Source organism: Rhincodon typus, chromosome 6, assembly GCF_021869965.1.
Source record: "Rhincodon typus isolate 14 chromosome 6, sRhiTyp1.1, whole genome shotgun sequence".
Classification (NCBI taxonomy): domain Eukaryota; kingdom Metazoa; phylum Chordata; class Chondrichthyes; order Orectolobiformes; family Rhincodontidae; genus Rhincodon; species Rhincodon typus.
In genome coordinates this window covers 57820897-57841999 of record NC_063337.1, presented here as the reverse complement: position 1 = coordinate 57841999, position 21103 = coordinate 57820897, and the positions used below count along the sequence as shown (strand labels likewise).

Here is a 21103-nt window from a genome sequence, read left to right as displayed (position 1 = left end):
ATTAAGATTTATAACAACTTGTTAATAAAACAATCTAATAACTATTCAAAATAACTACCATCATTATGCTCTTTTTTGGTAACAATTTAAGTAATTTCCAGTTTGCTTTAAAGAATTAATCAGAGCAGGATTATTTGTTTTCATGAAAGAATTACCAACTTCAAGAAACAAAAGAATAGCCACAAAGGGACAATGAAGAGCCATGAAGAACAAAGATTTTTCAATCTAAAGGAACAGGACAAGTATTATGTTTACATATTTAAATACGAGTAAAGTGCATTCCAGATCCAAGAAATTTGTTTGCCTCATTGTGGAAGAGGTGGCAGTCACATTATGTAACTATTCAGCTTCTGAAAGGATGCAAAAAAACTGAGTACGTGTACAGCACAAAGACGTTTCCAACATTATTATTAGAAAAGAAAAAGCAATGCCACTATGTTTTCCCTTGATTTGGAGAAGTATTCGTTGTATTTTAATTACAAGTGTGCACTAGAGTATCCACTATTTAGATCAGATAAAATGAAGCAAAACATTTGTGGGCCTGTGCAATAGAGAAACAGGATTAATTACCATGGCAACATCATGCTTTCTACTCTCACATCTTCACTGGTTGATCACAGGTAAGCTTTGGAACACAAAAGCTCATGTTTGTCCTTCCCATCTTATCCCACGAAGCTTTAGTGCTTAAATTAATTATATTTTCCCCACAAGATGTATTGCATTATCTTTTGAAGTCTGTTAACCTTTATTATTAAAGTCAAATATTTATTTATTTGGGATGATTAAATTGTTTGTAGTGTATGGGGACAATACTCATGTTTTGATTGCTTGCTACTATTTCAATCAAACGATAGAGGAAACGAGCAATTACCTAAAATTGTCAGCACTGCATCTTTCAATTCGAACATGTCTGTCAAAGTGCTTTGTGATTCATCAATGAACCATGATTGTACTTTACTGTGTCTTGTCTTATATGTATATGAGACTACTCCAAATGGTTTTGTTCAGAAGAAAAATGGGCTGACCTGTGGTGCCATTCTAACTGGTTCACTCTGACCAAGTCTTTTGCAAACATATTCAAACTCACTGCTCTGACCCAAAGGGCTCAAGCTTTCAAAGCTTTGTGTGCAATTCTCTTCAATGTGAATAAAATTTGAGCAAACCTCCCAATAAGTGGGAGCATTGGATCAACACACCGAAAGGCTACAGAAAACAGCAAACTCAGTAATTAAAAAGACTGAGAAATACAAAGACCATATACTTACCTGAAGAAGAACATGTACAGGGCAGCTGTGAAGCAAAACAACAGGACCTGTGCAAAACATAAAGGTAAGAGAAAAGTTATGCTAAGTGTAAAGATATGTCAACCACATTCTCTATCCTCTCAAAGTACAATGAAATGAAAATCCAGTGGGCAATGAAAATCTTAAAGTTATAGTTCAAAAGAAAGCACATCTAGTTGAAAATTCTAGTATCTGTCCTTTCTTCTGTGATAAACATCAGTGCAGGATTTCTGAGAAGTTAACTTGAACATAGATTTATTGATCAAAATAACTCCTATTTGAATGCTTTATTTTAAAATACCCATTCATGTTTCATGCAGACACAAAATACTTGGCAATGCTGATAATTCACTTTTGAAAAACAATTCATAACCAATATCCTTAAAGCTCAAAACAACCAATGCATACCATTCACTCAATGATCAGATAAATAGTTTATTTGAGGATTTAATTTTGATAACCTTATGACTCAAATATTTTCATGGTGACTTAACTATATTTAAAAGTTTTACAACAATCAGTAGGTAACACAGGATTCAAACTAAGTGCGAAAATAATTTTTATGGCCAATATCTTGTTGTTTGGTTATTTCTATAAATAAACTTCACATTTTCTCATGACTCAGACTTAAAAGAGATGGCCTTGTACTGTATTGAGCAAATCATGCTAGGAAGAAGCCAGTTTCAAGCTTGGGATCTTTGGAATCTTCTTGCTGGAGGTGAGATTGGAGGTGGGAAGGACATCTAATTAGGTGGGGTGGTGTTGTGCCTGAACATCACAGCCTTCCCATTTCAATCAAATTAAGTTCTCAGTCAGAAGGCTCATAGTTGACCTACCACCCTCACCACTAATTAAGACTCTTAAGTAGCCAATTAGGGACCATTTAAAACCTCATGCCACCATTTTTGGGATTAATTCAGCCGCATGACAGGTCAAACTGTGGGTCATTTCTCACCTCAACGGGTTGGCCAGGTATTGTCTTTTGAAGAAAGCTATCAGTAGGACCTAGACACCAGAAAGTGAGTGCCCACACTGAGCAAAAACCACACCCCACCTTTTGCTTCATCAGCAACACCTCCACAGTTCTTGACTATGGCCCTCATCTCCCATGATCCTCATACTCCAGCAGATGTTATTCTAACAACAGCACAGCCCCCTCATTGACAGAGCTGGATGCAAGAGATACTGGCCACCAACTGCTACATGGTGCTTTGGTCAGATTTTTCCTTGGAGTCTTGATTCCATGGAAGGACCTGTCAGTGGCCTTGCCTGATTGGGAAGGCTTGATTGGTGTGAGGATAGCAGGCCTTCCCGAAAATAGACACCACAGATCTCACTCAGCTCTCCAGCCAGCAGGCAATGAATGCCTCAGATAGCTTATGCTCCTGGTCTTTTCTAAATTAGATGATCAGAGACTATTGGTTTCAGCAATCACTCCATTATACAGAGAAACCACTAAAAGAAGTTAAATGTCTACTTCAGATATGTAAACATCTGTAAGGACTCCTTTTGGGTTATTCTACAGCATTCACCAATTGCTGACAGGGAGAGTTTATTTGTCCCCTCCTCATTTCGAGTGCGAGTAGCTCAGCATGCTCAGGGAAGAAATTAAAAAGTACGTGAAGCTGATGGGAAGGAAAAGTAAAGCAAATCTCACGAGATTAAATTCTTCTCAAAGTAAGCAATATAGGTGGACCATATCCAAAATATATCACCAAATTAGCTGAGAGTTTTCCTTCTAGTGTAAAATAAAGTAAGGTAGCTCCAGGTAGTGTTAATTTAATCAATGTGCTTCTGCATTGGATTGTAAACTGAAACAACAGATCGGAAACTCACAAGATTGACAGTACATGTTCCACTGTTGATATGTCGGTAATGACAGACAAGGCCTTAACCTATACCTGTGCATATCCATGTGGGTACAAACAATCCTGTAGCTCTATTCAAAAGAAGAATGGGGGAGTTCTCTTGGTGTGCTAGCAAAACACTAATTTGTTAAGAAATATCCCTTATGCAGCAAGACCAGGACAAATCCAGGCTTGGGTTGAAAGTAACATTCATGCCAAACACATGGCAGGCAATGATCATCTCAATCTAGCCATCTGCCCATGGCATTCAATGGTATGATCACGGCCTTGAAAGAAGCATATTACGCAGATTCCTGGGATGGCTAAAAAGGTTAGGCTCTTGTTCCTCAGACTTTAGAAGAACGAGGGTGATTTTATTTAAAAATGCAAAATTCTGAGTGAGCTTTGCAGATACAGTAAATTCTCTGTATCTGTGAAATCACAAATCGTGAATTCACCTATCCTTGCCAGAAAATAAGTAACAACAAAAATGAACATCCCCAGGCAAAACTCATGTAATCAGTGATTTTTTTTTTAACCATTTTAACCCAATTTTAATGAGCTCCCCCATCATTCATGGAGCAATGACTGTAGATTTTGAGATGATGTTTCCACTGGTGGAAGAACCTCAAACTGAGGGACACTACTTTGTTTCTCCCAGAGGGTACTGAATGTCTACTCCAGACAGCTGTGAAGGTCAGATTACTAAAAGTATTTAAAGAGGAAGTTGACAGATTTTGAAATATTAGAGAGTTGAGGGTTAAGAGCAGCTGGCACTCTTCATAAAGTAGTTGAGGCCTGGGCAGATTGGCTATGATCTTACTGAAAAGCAGACAGGTTTGAGGAACTGAATGGCCTACTCTTGCTCCTATTTCTTATTAGTACCATTGAATCACCCACTAGTAATATCCTGAGGGTGACCATTGATTAGAAACTAAACTGGATAGATAGATGAGTGCAGTTTCAACACTACCCAAGAAGCTTGACACCATCCAGTAAAATGCAGCCCACTTGACTAGCAACCCATCAACCACCTCCAACATTCACTCTGTTCACCACCACACACAGTGGCAGCAGTGTTCACCAAATACAAATATATTGTAGTAATTCACCAAGATTCCTTCAACAATGCCTTCCAAACCTTCTAATGTCTTGAAGGATAAGGGTGGCAGATGCATGGGGACACCATCATCTGCAATTCCCTCTCCAAGTCACACAACATCCTAAGCTGGATCAATCAAGCCTATAATGATCTACTCCTCTGGCACTAGATCAAAATCCTGGAACTGCCTTCCTAACAGTACTGTGGATATTCCTACATTCCAAAGACTACAGAAGTTTAAGGCAGCTCACCACTACTTTCTATAGGACAATCAGGGATGGGCAATAAATGTTGGCATAACCAGAGATGTCCACATACCATGCATGAAGGAAACAAAACAAGTTATTGTACTGAAAAATGTACTTTATTCATTGACGCACTTTGAAACATCATGAAAGACACGGTGTGAAGCAAATTTTTTTTTTATTTATTACTGGAGAAATTGTAATGGAATGGGACCAAAGAGATGGTTCTTTCAGAGAACCAGCGCAGGCGCAACAAGCTCAACAAAAGTATCTATAGACGCCTATTTATCTCTAAGAATAATTGCATCAAAGTCAAATGACAATCCCTGTAATATGTACTGTATTCCCAGTTAACATAACTAGGGAAATATTTCTTCAAAAACTTTTTTAGCTAATTTAAAGTAGGTAACTCATAGTTTAAATTGGACTTAGAAATAATTGCATGCAAAACCGCTTCAGATGAGAAACAGATCATTCTTACCTTTGGTAAAGCCTTTCTTCTTTCAACTGTCTACTTATGGTCATTTACATATAATATGATTTTACTCCATTATGAACCCTAAACAGTTGGAGGTAGATCTTAAAGAACATGATGGTAACCGGACATGATGAAACATGAATCTTAACAGTTCTGTGTAGTAAAGGCATTTAACCAATAATTAGCAGCTCTTGCTAAATGCATTTCAGAATCACTCAGTCAACAGTGGCTGATGTTGTGGATTTAGTTTCTGAGCACATCAGAAATTTAATTTTGCCAAGCAGCAGAATTAAATGGACGTTGTTAGACATCCATGATTGCTAAAGGATTAGTTTTAACTTTTGTTCCATGGAAAATTGTTGCAATTCCACAAGTCTCTTATTTTGTTAATGTCAAAATAGTAAGCTCTTCTAATACTGACATGGTGACACAATTATCATCACATCAGGAATTTTAAGTCTCACTATCACACTAGTCCTGAAACTAGATACCATTATTGCAGGTTAAAGCTCCATATCAAACAAAGTCCCAACTTTCATTAATCTGAAGATGTAAAACATTCCAAAGATCCGCACATGAAGAAAAATATTTCAGAACATTTTAAAGAACAGAAAGCAGGTGGGCATCATACTAGCTTACAGAAAAAAAAGGCAACACTGAAGAGAATTTTTTTTTGACAGTGAATGGAAAAGGTGAAGGATTTTGGAAAGTCCTGTAGAGGGTAGTGTGTAGTGCCCAAGAAAGTGGAAGGGCTAGTGAATATAAAATAATCCAGTATTAGAGCAGCAAACAGAGCATGCAGGGAAAACAGTAGGACCGAACTCGAGATAGTGAGAATCTGCAGAATTTTGACAAAAAAAAATCAGCATTGTTAAAAATCAGAGTGCTAGGAAATGCTAAGTAGAATAGTGTGATTGAAGAGTTGGACTTTGGGAAGGAGCAGCGTTTAAAAAAAACTATGATTGCAAGTTCCTTCTTTCTTTCCTTTTTCCTGCCTGTATGGAAAGATTAGAAATGCTGAGGGCTTAGGGCACAGAGAGTTTAAAGGACATTAATTGAGGTGCTGAAAACTATGAGAGGTTTAGTTACAGTAAATAGGAACAAAGTGTTTCCACTGGCAGCAGGATCAGTAATCAGTAGATATTACTGTAAAAAAATCTACCAGAGGACAGTTGATGTTTTAAAGTTTTACATAGCAAATTGTTAAAACCTGAATTACTCAAAATGGAATAGAAGCAGGTAAAATTGTAACTTTCACAAAGAAATTGAAATATACTTAATGAGGAGAAAAATGGAGAAAGAACAGAACTAATTGGAAACAAAGTTTTTCAACAAGCCAGCTGAAAAATAATTTAGCGCAGTGGTGTCCTCCTGTTCTGCAAGATTGATATGTGAAGCGTTCAGTACTGTAGCTTCATGAAGGGAAAAAAACATGTTCTTAAAATAAATCAAAAATGAGAGCCTGCTGAAATGACGGTACCTCACAACTGGAAAGACCAATCTCCAGTTATGAAGACTGGCTAAACTGAAAGTACAGTAAGATTTATTATAAAGATATTAGGCTGAGCTCGGTTGTAACTATCCTGGTGAACAACTGAAGACACAACACAGATCTTTGTGGGACACCACTAGTCACATCCTTAAAGCTCACTCCACCATTAAATAAGATAGTGACCATTTTGTTTATTCAGAATTCCACATTTCAATCTACCCATGATAAATGCTTACTCCATTGCCTAAAATTAATCTACTTTTTTCCTCAAAATATTTAATAACCCTGCCTACACTGCCATCTGAGGCAGAGTTCCAAAATTGCACAACCCTCAGAGACAGAATTTCTCATCTCTTTCCTGAAAATGTGATCCTTAATTGTAACACAGTGCTCCTAGATCTGGTCTGACCCACAAGAAGAACCATCCTTTCCACATCCACTTGATCAAAAAACCATTCAAGATTTTACACAGCTCAATCAAGTCACCCCTGTCAACCTGTCCTCATAAGACAACCCACTTATTTCAGGTATCAATCTAGTAAACCTTCTCTCAGTTGCCTTCAGTATAGTTACATCCTGAAAGAGATGAAAATTAGGAGACCAAAACTGTATATGGTTTGAGATGTAGTCTCAACAATGTTCTGTTTGAATCAGAACACCTTTATCTTATGTTCAATTCTTCTCATAATAAAAGGTAGATCCAATTGGCATGCATTAGTTATAGAGGTGTTCCCTTGCCATCCATCACAAGGTAGGTAATTGCAAGGATTCTCCTCAATCACCACCTCCCAGTGGATGAAGAGCTCCTACTGGGTTCACAATGGGATTATGTCTATCAAGAGGCACGGTGGACTTGATATTAATAGCAAGACAAGTCCAGAAAAATGCAGAGAGCATCAGAAATCTCTATATATGGTTTTGTTTTATCCCACAAAGCCCTTTGCCTCAATTGGTCAATTAGAGTCAATCCACCCTCCTGAAATTTGGCTACCTGTAAAAATTCATCATCATCCTCTACCAATCATAAGGCAACAAGCCAATATGCAAGCCATCGTTCTCATTAATGAATCTGCCCACTAACCGAATACAAGTGCAAGATAGGGTCAATCAACATTGCATCATTGCACTAACACTCCTTTCCAGCTCCCGCATCCATGGAGCTTCTCAATGAAGCAGAATTTATCTGTAGGACCAGTTGCAAACTGTTCAACCTATGTCATCTCCGGTCCAGAACTAAATCACCTCACCATCTGTCACCGAGCTGCAGTGTGCAGATGATACTCGTATGTCCATGCTGACAGGCTGAGCTCCAAACCATTATTGATGCATTTATGGAGTCATATAAGAGAATCGGCCTTAAGCCAAATACCCTGAAGACAAAAAAGGTCCTTTGCCAGTCTCCTCCCACAATACAATACTGGTGCTGACAATCAAGATCCACTGCAAACTACTGGACAATGTGGTTTAATTCTCATACCTTTGCTCCCTCCTTTTAGTAGGGGCCCTGGTAGTAAAATTCAACATCACCTCCAATGTGTCAGTGCAGCCTTTAGCTGTTTAAGGTCAAAGATCAAACAACACCTACCTCATGGTCTGTCTGATATGCTACCAGCATCACACACAAGAACAATATACAGTTGTCTCAAATCCCGAGGAAAATACCAGCAGTGATGCCTCCAAAAAATCTTGGCAGGATAGATGTTCCAATATCAGTGTCCTCTTTCAGTCCAACATCCCCACCATCAAGATACTGTTTACAGTCAACTGATTGCATTTGGCCGGCCACATTGTCCTGCCACTAGACTTCTAAAATAAACTCTCCACTGAAACCTCCATCATGGCAAATGCTTTCCAAGAGAGCAGAGGAACATGCAAAAACCTGATCATCCCAGGCAACAACCTGTTTGAACATCATCTGTGGACGGAAACGTGGATCCAGCAATGGACTGTTTACTCACCTCAGGATCCACAACTTTGCAATGGAATAAAGTCATCCACAGTCCAGAAGAACCGCTTAAGAAAACTATTTTGTTTGTAGTATACTCCAAACATGTGAAACGTTTTTTTAAACACGAGGGCAAAAAATGTAATGACTTCTTAAAATGCTATTCAGTCACCCTGGTTTCTACAGCATTTTACATTTACATGCAACCGAATTTTAGCAACAAAAAAATCACATCGAAAACACCAGAATGATTTTGAAATCAATATGGCCAATTTGTTCCAAAGCTGAAATTTTCTTTAACTACTAATAGATAAATTCAGGTTTTATTTTCACGCCAATTCACAATTGTGGCATTGAAAATCATTTATTTAGAGCCTTTGATAATTATTTATGTGCCAGGGAAACCCTGGGCCAGCACATTAACAATTTACAGCTAAGGGTCAGAAACAAACACTGTTGTCAACAGTTTGATATCACTTAGTATGTTAAGAACTTGTATGGTCCTCCACCACACACTGTTCTCCACTACTGACCCTCTCCCCCTACATTAGGTCAAACAAACAAACTGCCCATGCAGCATGTCATCCGACAAAAACATGCCAAGTATATATTATCAGCGAAGCCTAAGTTCAATTGCTTCAACTTCCTGTGACATTTACAAATTGTAGTATGGCTGATAGTCTGAATACCTAAACAAACTGAATATTCCTCAGGTGGGGCTATGAAACCTGACATCTCAAATCAGCTGCATACTAGCATTAAACAAGTATAACAAACGGACATACTGACTGCTTATTTGTGGGGATTATGTCACACAGAAGTGAAATTTGAGCTGCGGATGTTTAACTTTGTGAAAAAATCCAGCTGTACAAAAGATGCATTTTGCTGTACAAATAAAGGTAACACAGGCAAAATAAATTCCTTTAAATCAATTCACAATTATTAGATCACCAAATATTTCACACTAAATTAATTTAATTAGCTACTCTAAATTGGCAACAAAACAGTTTACAGATCTGAACCTGAAAAAAAATTCAGGCTAAAAGGCTGCTAGTTTGATCACACTGTTCAGTTGCCTGGGAGTTACCAGCAGTCTATTGAGTAGCCAAATAGAGGTCAGAAACCTCGCTATGTTGGGCTTGAAAGAATAAGAAGAGAGAGAAACAAATACAAGCTTGTTGGTGTATTGAATAACTAAAGAGTTGCAGTGGCAAGTTGCCCATGTAAAAATCCAGATCCAGCAAGTTCCATAGATACGAATAATTTGACCTTCAAAGGCTCAAAACATTCTTCAAAAAATGGGGTCTTCTTATAAGTATAACGGTGAAATGGTAATCATGCGCATATTTTACCACAGGTCTGTTATACATAGGCATATCTTTAAATTCCCACACAGCTTCGAACATAGCCCACAAAACTCTAAACTTCTTGGGTAACTCCGCAGGACTGAGGATGAGTTGCTTCCAAACTGGTTCAGGAGGTTATGAGATGGTTGATTAGTTCAATGTGCAGTCTACAAATTATTTCACTTGTGTGACGTGCAGAGTTCGAAGGATTGAGTAAATAGATTGTGTATAAGATTGTGCACGCTCTCTGAAACCTCGACTTCACTTCTACATGCTTCCAATCAAGTTATTTAACAAATTTAATGTTTTCTTGAATACTCAAATTTCCTCTCAGCTGATGTTGCCCAGCATGCTGAGACCTCTGGCATATTCTGTTTCATATTTCAGATTTCTAGTATATTGCTTTTAAATGTGCTTCAAGATGGTACATTTTTATCTTCAACATACTTCCAAACAAAACTCAGTTGGGTATTGACGCCAACTGTAACTCCTGGTTAAGATCAAATAAGATCCGGGCAATACAGTGGGTCAGTAATTAGCACTGCTGCCTCAACGTGCCAGGGACCTGGATTTGATTCCAGCCTCAGACGACTGTCTGTGTGGTATATGCACATTCTCCACACGTCTGCACGGGTTTCTTTCAGGTGCTCTGGTTTCTTCGCACAGTTCAAAGACGTGCAGGTTAGGTGGACTGGTCATGCTAAATTGCCCATAGTATCCAGGGATGTGCAGGCTCGGTGGGCTAGCTGTGGAAATGCAGGGCTATAGGGATACGGCAGCAGAGTGGGTCTGGGTGGGATACCCTTCAGAAGGTCATGTGGATTTGATGGGCCAAACAGCCTGCTTCCGCACTATAGGGTTTCTACTGAGGAAAAAACATACGACATCTTTTCTACATGGCTCACCAACAATGAAGTACTGCATTTTTTACTATTCTAACAAAAGAACTGTGTAATTTAGATACGTCATTGCGCTTCATAATACCTATTTCTGCAATTTCAGTGGTTTGCTATTCATCACCTAATTAGAATTGTAGAATCCCTAGAGTGCAGAAAGAGGCCATTCAGCCCATAGACCTGCATCAACCCTCCGAACAGCATCCTGCCCAGACCTGGACACCTACCATATTTCCATTACCCTACATTTACCACGGTAATCCATTTAGCTTACCCATCCAAAAACATTACAGACTTTTCTTTGGAACATGGCCAATCCACCTAACATGCAAATCTTTGGAATGTGGGAGGAAACCATAGAGTCTAGCGGAAACCCGTGCCGACATTGGGAAAACGTGCAAACTCCATACAGTCATCGAAGGTTGGAATCAAACCCAGGTCCCTGGCGCTGTGGGGCAGGAGTGCTAACCACTGAGCCACCATGCTGCCCTTAGGGCATTAGTTATAAAGGGAAATTTATTCAAAGTACTTTCCAATTTTACATAAGAATGGTATACTTGTGAATTCTGTAAACTTATGGAAAGATGATTATCTTGTTGTTACTGTTAAGCAGATGCTAAACTTCAGGTTAATCTGAAAATCAAGTCAGATCCTAAACAACAGTCCAAGTCCAGCTGTGGAGCAGCTCTCAGACCAGTGAGGGTATCGCTTCAGAATTTGGTAATGGGACCACTCCAGTATGCAAAGTCACAGTTAGAAGACGACAATATCACAGGATCTTTCATTTTCAGATGGGCAAGTTGAAAGGCAGTGAACCATTTCCTCAAATATATACCCGAATACCAGACAAGATTGTGACTCAAGTGAGATTCAAGTCCAAGGCCTTGGACTTAGATGCAAAAACACCTAAAACATTGAGTCAAACTGACAAAATAGTCTGGTGTAGAGCTGGATGAACACAGCAGGCCAAGCAGCATCAGAGAAGCTGGAAGGCTGACGTTTCGGGCCAAGACCCTTCTTCAGAAATCAGATTCTCCAGCATCTGCAGTTCCTACTATCTCGGACAAAATAGTCTCTTTGGTTTACATTTCATACAATGTACAGCACTTAGTTCTTATGCCAGATTTCCAACTGATTCCATTTGTGAATGGTGTTGCTACACCATTTTAGCCCATGAAAATCCTGTCAAAGTTTTGCAAACATGTTATGTTCCAAAGAACAATAACTAATTGTTGAAACACTTCAAAACTGTTTTATTTGCCATATAAACATGACAAATTATTAATCATTTGGTCCTGCATTTAATTTGTACATTATGGCTTCACTTGATATACTGTGAACAAGTACATGTTTTCAAATATCACTTTACAACTGTGACAAGAATCAGCAATAAAGTAAAGCTTCATTTGTACCCAGCTTTAACAGTCGCACTTTTAATGTCTCTGGCAAGAACACCCTCAGTATATCTGGGCCGTCCAGACACAAACACACCTCGGGGGTCACCCAGCCAAACCACCAAGACCATTGGGCTCTACTGCCAAAGAGTCTCCCTCCACTACAACTGCAGAACCAGGGACTACACTAAACAGAAATGGAATAGAAGGAAAGAAGAAAACCTATTGAGCGCATATTGGTGGCTCAAGTGGCAGATTTGTATAAATTTGATTACTTTGGCATTACATCTGTTTATTTGACTCTGCGCAGTCCCAAAGGTAACTGCATCCCCCATGATGACTAACTCCATGACCACACAGTATGTGCCATGGATCGATGACAGTGTTGAAAGTCTCCTGCAGCATCTCGAAGGAAGAGGAACAAGGCTTATGTAAAGCCATGGGTTCGGCTGACTCCATTGCCCATTATCTCCTATTTTTTCTCTGGCCTCTGTGTCCAAAGGTGCTGATGCAGATGAAGTCATTGGCAATGTGAGAGTCAGGGAGGCATGTAGCCACCAGGAGCTAATACATCAAAATCACCAGGGATTAGAACGCTGCAGGGTTATGGCCTGTGCACAGATCTGTGCGTAATGCTGTTTCTCTTTAAAAGGCTTCACGTTGGCAGGTCCTACAGTTCATCTTTCTCACAGGTCAAAACACTTATCCAGCCCATTCTGAGATAGCAAGAACTGGAGATGCTGGAGTCAGAGATAACACCATATTGGAGCTGGAGGAACACAGCAGGCCAGGCAGCATCAGAGGAGCAGGAAAGTTGATGTTTCAGGTCGGGACCCTTTTTCAGAAATGGGGAGGAAGAGGGAGCTGGGAAATAAATAGGAGGCGGGGGTTGGGGAAGGTAGGTGAGATGGTGATACCCACCACTCCCTATCCGCACTCGCCTATCACTCCTAAGAATTTGACGATCTCGACCACATCCACCATAGCATCGTCGATGTAGACAGGGGCGTACCTTACACCTTGCTTTGTAAAGTCAATGACCAACCCTTTTCTTTTGCTGACGTTGAGGGAGATATTGTTATCTTTATACTATACCATCAAGCACTCTATCTCTTTCCTGTATTCTGTCTTGACATTTTTTGAGATCCAGCCTACAATTGTAGTGTCATCCTCCAAACCTCCTGAGTATTTCCAGAAATTTGTATTTTTAATTCAGGTTTCCAGCCTTTGCAGAAATTCGCTTTTCTAATTCCAAAGCTTAAGTGTTCAGTTGCACTTTAGTTTGAAAAGATAAAGTTTAGCAAGTTATTCTCTCAAAATAGACTTACAAATCTCATTGAAAGTATAGGATGAAAGACCCGTAACCACTGTACTGAGTTTGTAAGTGCTCCACAGGTCATTGGATCATACTTCAGAAATACCTTCCATTCTAATCATCAAGTTCTCAGATAATATCTGAGAATTGCTGAAAAAGATATATTTTATCAAAACTTTTCACCTTCCACTCATCAGGATCTTTGCAAGAATATAAATTCAATGGGAAAATCAACATTTTTATTGTATGAAAGAAGAATGTTGACAATAGGAACATTGTCCATAACAAAGCATCTACCAAAGTTCACTTGTTAACAAATCGTTATTCTCTTCTCACATTGTATAAATGTTGGTTTTCCCCTCAGGTTGGTATTCTTATGAATTGTCGGGTGCATGCAAGACAAAAACCTGGGCAAAATGTGTCTTGTTTCAGGACTATTCAAGTTCTCTGCGACCAAATGACCATGTAATATTTGTTCTAATTTGTTAGTGATTATGACACTGTTCACTATATCGATTACTTTCCAATTCTTACCTTAAGCAAGAGAGAAGTCATTAAATAATTAGATTTATTTACACCTGCAAGCTCCTCTCCTAGCCCAACACTATCCTGACAGCACTTCCTTAAAGACTATTCTATTCTATTAACGGTTGCTGTGTAAATAAAAAACTGGAATTTCTCTCCAAACAGCATTGTGGATATATCTTTTTACCAGGGACAGCAGTGGTTTAAAAAGACAGCTCACCATCACCTTCTTACAATCACTAAGGAATACATAATGAAAGATGGACTCTGCAGTGACACCCACATTACATGTACAAACAAATGAAGAGCATTCAGCATGAAGTGTTCTGATTGACCACCATCCTTAAATTTTGCATATAGATGTGAATCATTTCCAGTTGAATAGGTTCATCAAGTTCCACATCTATTGTTACTCAAGTAAAAAATCTTTGCGATGCATAAAGTATGCATCAACTTATGTGAGAATTCCAATCCAACTGAAATCAAATTAACTTTTAGTTTCAAAGCTGTGCTGCAAATGCCAATTACAAATTCTTCCACCACTTTGTAGTTGATGTAGTTTAAATGTGTAATGAGATTCACAAATATGCCATTAAACAGCAAAATTGTTTTTGTTTCCTTAGTATCCATTTGTTCCATTTTCTTTCAATCCAATTATGGATCACCATAGCAGCAGATGCACAAAGTTTTCTACTTATTGAAAGATTAAAGATCCCAAGAAATGCAGATGATGCCTAAAACAAAAACAGAAATTGCTGGAGAAACTCAGCAGATCTGGCAGGATCTGTGGAGAGAAAGCGGAGTTAATATTTTAAGAGTTAACAAGTGACCGATCTTCAGAAATGAGTTTTTGTTATTTCAGTTTTCATTACAGATTTCCAGCATCCACAGCTCTTTGTTTTATTTCAGATGAAGCTAGAATTCATTTGTTTCTATTACCAGATAATTGCTTGCAAAAAGCAGTAAAATTACAAATTTTCAGCCTCCATCATAAGAAAATTTTAAAAAAATAGTAGTAGGTTATTCAGTTCTTTGAGCCTGCTGCATAATTCAATAATCATGGTTCTTAATTACAAATATAATTTCTTCAATTTTCTCAAGTGCCTTTTAGCACTACTGTTTTAGTCAATAAGTTAGACTTGCAGAAAACAGATCTGAATGCAAATAAAATTTACTCACTCAGTAAACAAAAAAGTAAGCATTCTATTTAAAGAGAGTCTCCAATGAACTGTATCATGCAGAATTCATAGCTGAAACTACATCAGAAGTCTCTCAATAAAAGCAGCAAATGAAGAACTACATAATACAAATCATGTTTTTTATTGAGAAAGTAGGTTTTTTATTCCTTGAGGAAATATTAGTGTTCCGATGCACAGCTCCAAATGTCAAGTCTCGACACGATCTACCCTCTCTTCTATTCACCTGGAAATGTAACAGCAGTCGTTGGCCATTTCATGCAATTTCCTGCTCTGTATGGCTCCATTAGAAAAACAGTAAATTCCTGATTAAAAGCAACTAATGTGCTATCAATAACTGGCTCAGTAACAGTGTGAACTTGGGTGAATCACGTGGTGCATTCCAATTTCAGATCATTATCTGTTAGTTGCCCAAGAAAACAAGGAAATTTGGCCTCTGCAGCTGTATGCATTTGTTCACCATCATCCAAAAGTCATTGAGACTTTGATATTCATGGTAAGAAGAGCTTCATGGAACATGCATCTCTCTATTGGCATTAATAAAGTCTAAAGAAACAAAATGTTAAAATGGCTTTTCCTCCTGCACTGTTAAAAGATGTTCTGTTGCCAAAGCCATGCCAGACCGTACCTTCTGAAGGTCACTAAAATACAAAAACATTTTGTGGTTTTATGGAGTTGCGGAACACATTTAGCCCTGACATGAAACTGGAACCACTCTGCAGTTGTGAAAAAAACTGTACTTTTGGCAGTTAAAATGCATAAATCTGAAATATTTGACGACTGACAATACCCATTTCACTAGGGAAATCCTATATGAACAAATGATAGTGACAATTGATTCAATACAATGATTAATCAGCTTTTTCTCCAATTCAAAACTAATAGAGCAATTTTGAAGCTTGTATTACATGACAATGAGTCGCTAGTTGAAGTAGAAACACTGGGACAGAAAGATCACACCTTTTAGATCACTGGAGTTTCATTTTGAAAGTATAATTTTCCACAGCACACATTTATGAAAAGTTTTCACTTAGCTCCGCAGAGATTTTTGCAAATATCTAGTCAAATGAACAATGTTCAATGAAGAGTGCAGGAGGGCATGCCAGAAGCAGCACCAGGCATACCTAAAAATTAGGTATCAACCTGATGAAGCTACAAAACAGGACTACTTGCATATCAAATAACAGAAGCAACAAGTTATAGACAAAGCTTAGCAATTCCAAAACGAACAGATCAGACATAGGCTCTGAAATCCTACCACATCTAGTCATGAAGGTGGTGAACAAATGCAACAAATCAGAAGTTGCACAACTGTGCTTGGCAGCAAAGCTGTAACCTGTAACACTCATCCCAGCTCTTCTTAAGCCTCCCAAAATGCCAGCAGGCAGGTAACATCCACTGAACTGCCCAAATACTTACTATTACCTGCAATGAGCTGATGCTACCTGTTGCTTAATAGGCATGTTGCACCCTGTGCTGTCCACTTTTTAAAGAATCCTAACTAATTTCATGGCGTATCCATGGCTGGCTCTCAACTATGGGTCTGCCTCCATGCAGCTGGACTGCTCCAGACTGCTGCTTTGTGACACAATGAAAATCACATGGCCCTTAATGAGCTCTTTAATCATCTTAATCAGCCTTCATAATGGAAAGGGTACGATTGTGGGGCCACTCCCCCCTACACATCAGTGAAGATGATTGGTGCTGGCAAACTGACTAATGTTAGCACTTCCTCCATACTCCATTTCCACCGGCTGGACCCCAAAATTTCAACCAATTATGCCTATAGATTATGACTGAGTACCGTTCTACTGTGACTGAAGGTTCACAGCATCTAATGGATGCCCAGTTTTGGGTATAAAATGCACATATTTTCAGCACTTTGTTTTTATACAAATCTTTCAATATTAGTGGCTGTTTGCTCTTATTTCTATAAAATTTGAGTTTGCAATCTATTTGTATTTTTGAATTTTCCACATTATATCTTTCACCAATTTTCAGGGATCATCATTATCACCAGTACCACGTGTCCTTTGCCTGAAGACAAGTCCTTGGCTCATACACTTTGCCAGATCCCTTGCCAGTGGTTGCATTTTCCAGTAACTTCAATTAGATTACATGAATAAATTCTACTTAATAGCCTGAACTTTTTCCAGTATTAATGACAACAAAGCCATCAGCATTTGTTCCATTACACCAGTGAGAAGCTAGCAATTTTGAGACTGCTCGCTAGGTGTGTCCCAGTTGGCTGTGTATCATTCTGCGCAGCTCCAGCGTGCTAACCTTTTACTTCAGCAATGTCAAGATCAAGAGGAAAGAAATGGTACTGATGAAGATGTGGGCTAATGGCACACTCAAAGTTTCCTCACCAATACATTTTCAGTCTAATGCATTCACGTTGACAAAGTCTCCAAGGTCAGTTAACAAGTAATTTAAAAATCCAGGTCAATTAGAACAATAATCCTGGAAGATATTGGAAAGTTACTTTGAAAAATCATCTGACTTTTTAAACTATTTAAAAGACATTTTAATATAATTCGAGAATTATTTATCTTGACTTTTTAAATGATTTAGCTCATAACATGATACCGAGATCATTTATCAGTTTACATTAAATATAAGTGACTTAAAATTAGTCTGATATCATGTCTGACTTTAAAATTGATTCAGCTCAAATATATCTACCCTTTTAATTTCTTAGCTTCAACAAATTTTAGGAGGAATACGTTATGAAAGGATTATTTTGCAGCAACTTTGATTTGAAAGACTCAGAGTATGAATTTTACTCTTAGCGTCACGTAGTCTTTATGTCCGTACAAGAGAACACTGTAGCACTATCTTGGGACCCAGGTCCACAGGAGATCCTCTTTTGTTCCAAGTCATATTCTCATTCCCACCATTATGTTCCATAAGTGACCAGTTTACAGCAAGGTCAACAGCGAGTCTTTGCTGCTGACAGCAAAATCCAGGCCAGTAAGCAGGCATCAAACCTTTTTAATGGCTTCAAGGTCTAATTATCTAAAAGCAAAAGTAAACAAGTGAATTTTGCTAAGATCAGCAACGTCAATATTTCTGCTCTAAAGTCTGAAGAGTGCACTATGACTCTTCTATGGAACTGAAGATCGTTGAAAAATGTTTGTATACACTTTGGATGGAGGTGGAGAAGGGGCAAAGGGAGCAGATAATGTGGTAGCCAGCACAAAATCAAAAAAAAATAACCATGATGAAAGTGAAAAAGAGATGTATAATAAGAGTAAACTATGGTGTGAGAGGGAGAGAATAGATTCTCTCTATTGACAGCGAAGTGAACAAGACACAAACAACACAAAACTGTGGGGGTGGGGAGGTTAGGTGCACAAAGAGTGACTGCAAGCAAAATGGAAAACAGATATCATACAGTCAGGCTTCAAAGTTCTCAAATTCAATATTGATTCCCAGGGCCGTAAAATGCCTAAACTAAAAATGAGAACTATATCAGAATATCATCTTCTAATTTGTGTTATGCTTTGTTGGAACATTGCAGCAGGCCCAAGGTGGAAATGGTTGAATAGAAGCAAAATGGTCTATTGTAATGATGAGTCACTGGAAGATCAAGGCCATTCCTACAGACATAGTGTAGGTGTTCTGCGAAGTGGTTACCCAGTTTACATTTCGTCTCACCAAGGAAAAAAAAACTGCAATGTGAGCAGTGAATGTAGTACACTAGATTGAAAGAAATACAAATAAAACACTGCTCACCTGGAAGGTGTGTTTGGGACCTTGGAAAGTGAGCAGGGAGGTGGTGAATGGGTAAGTGTTACAGTTTTTGCGATTATCTGGGAAGGTGCTATAGGGGAGTGAGGAAATGTTAGGAATAATGGAGGAGTGGACCAAGGTGTCAGGGAGGGAATGGCTCCTGCAGAACTCTCACAGTAGAGGCAGAGGGGAGGATGTGTTTGGTGATGGCTGAAATGACCAGGATGACCCTTTGCAGAAACCAGTGGGATGGCAAGTGAGGATGAGGGGAACCCTATCATTATTCTGGGAAGTGGAGAGAGGTGGAGTGAGGAAGAAGTGCAGGAGATAGGTCAGATGCTGAGGCTGAGTGCTCAGTCAATTACAGTGGGAGGAATTCTCAGTTGAGAAAAAGGAAGTCATGCAAGAGGCACCCTAGTGGAAGATGATATCATCAGAACAAATGCAATACCAACTAAGAAACTGGGAGAATTCAAATGGAATCTTTACAGGAAGCAGGATGTAATGTGGTGTAGTTGAAGTAACTGAGGGAGTCAGTGAAATTATAATGGATATTGGTCGACAACCTATCCCCAGAAATGGAAACAGTGAAGTCAAGGATTGGAAGGGAAGAGTCAGAATGGACCAGGTGAAGGTGAGGAAAGGATGAAAATTGGAAGAAAAACTTATTCATTGTTCCAATTCTAAACGAGAGCCGGAGCAACACCAAAGACATAATCAATGTATTTGAGAAGTTGTGGATGGGGGCCCAGGTGGAAGTAGAACAACAAATGTTCTATACACTCCACAAAGAGACAGGCACAGCTGGGACCCATTTGGGTACACATAGCGACACCTATCTCAATTCTAGAAACACTCAATAAATCCAAGAGGTTAGCAATCCTATTCCCTCATGCAATTGTAATCATTCAGTAACTCACAGGAATGAAAATCAAACAGTATGGGTTTAGTTCAATTATATTGGATTTGAAAAAGGCAAAAAAAGGGTTGATGGAGATATCCTAAACTGAGGCATGTGCAAACTTGAAGAGTCTCTTCCTGTTCATGGATATAGAAATGCACTGTTTTCACCAAAGCACAGGCGACTCTCTCAACTTGCATAGAAGTTTCTTTCAAATACAATGCTTTAAAATGTTGTCTCAAAATAGACTTTAGAAAACGACCCATCAGCAGCTTATAACAAGTATAAAGATTGCAAAGCAATGACATAACTCCCAATATTCTGGGCCGTCTAGAGATCAACTGATTAAATTGCTGCAGCGAGTCCTAATACCTCCTGACATTTTAACTGCGGTCAGCTGTATTCCTTTAAGCAATAGGATATTTTATAGCATACATTTATTAGGATTCTTTTTGGGGTTCTATTCAAACAATAAAAGAAAAACAAATCTAGATAAAATCTTCAAACAAAAAAAATAGTTTTATTTGCTTTGGGTAGTTTATGATATTTTGATCATTTTTCTATCTGTGTGATTCCGGCTATTTTTAATTTGTAACATCTGCAACATGCGTACCCAATTTCACAGTTCATTTTTGATTATTAGTGACGCCATAGTATTACGTTTGTCCTAGCTCTCAGTAAGTTAGATTTGGCCACCCTGACCTCCACCCTTTACCCTAAAGGCATCCTCACATGATGCTTCACATGAATTACTTAAACTACTACTTGTTTTGTCCCAGTGGATTCTACAAGATCTCTATTTATAGGCAAACAAAAAGATGCTTGTGTGACAAAGCTTTTCAACCATATTGATATCTTTGTAATATATTGCTCTTATGGTTAAAAAAAAACAAAGATGCGCCTATTTTAACAGCACACTTTTGAATGATAGCACATTAGAATAGTCCACTCATATTTAAAAAAAGCCACTGCCTTTTCAAGCAGATTTATATAAATGGTGATTACATTCATGAAATTAAACCAACTATTGATCTAACAGCCTGACAAGGTAACTTGCTGTTACAAATATTAATGATGGTTTTACTACTTTGCACAGTACATTGAATGCATTAAATACTGTATGGAGAGTATGCTGGGGCATCATTTAGAAAAAAATTTTACTACACAAATTCAAGAAAGTCACGAAGCAAAAGAAGCAATTCCTTCCCCATCCAACATGAATTTTGAGCAATGATTGAGGTTAGTCAATAAATCATGGAATCAATATTTTGAATTTTACCAGAAAGAGGGCACTTGCCAATTTTGAGGAGCTTCACTGCTCTCTTCTTGAGCTGAGCAAGTTATTTCATACAATTCTCCGCAGCTTGCCTTATTAGCTCTGCATCATGTCTCCATGGCATCCC

At 38.5% G+C, this 21103-nt stretch overlaps 1 protein-coding gene across 1 annotated transcript in view; it reads right to left on the bottom strand.

Moving 5' to 3' along the window:
* LOC109931079 (transmembrane protein 135-like) overlaps positions 1 to 21103 on the bottom strand; it is a 383770-nt gene that overhangs the window by 97950 nt on the left and 264717 nt on the right. The window contains exon 6 of the mRNA XM_048598395.1: positions 1266 to 1312. Within this exon, the coding sequence (XP_048454352.1) occupies positions 1266 to 1312 (47 nt within the window). The remainder of the gene's footprint in view (positions 1 to 1265; positions 1313 to 21103) is intronic.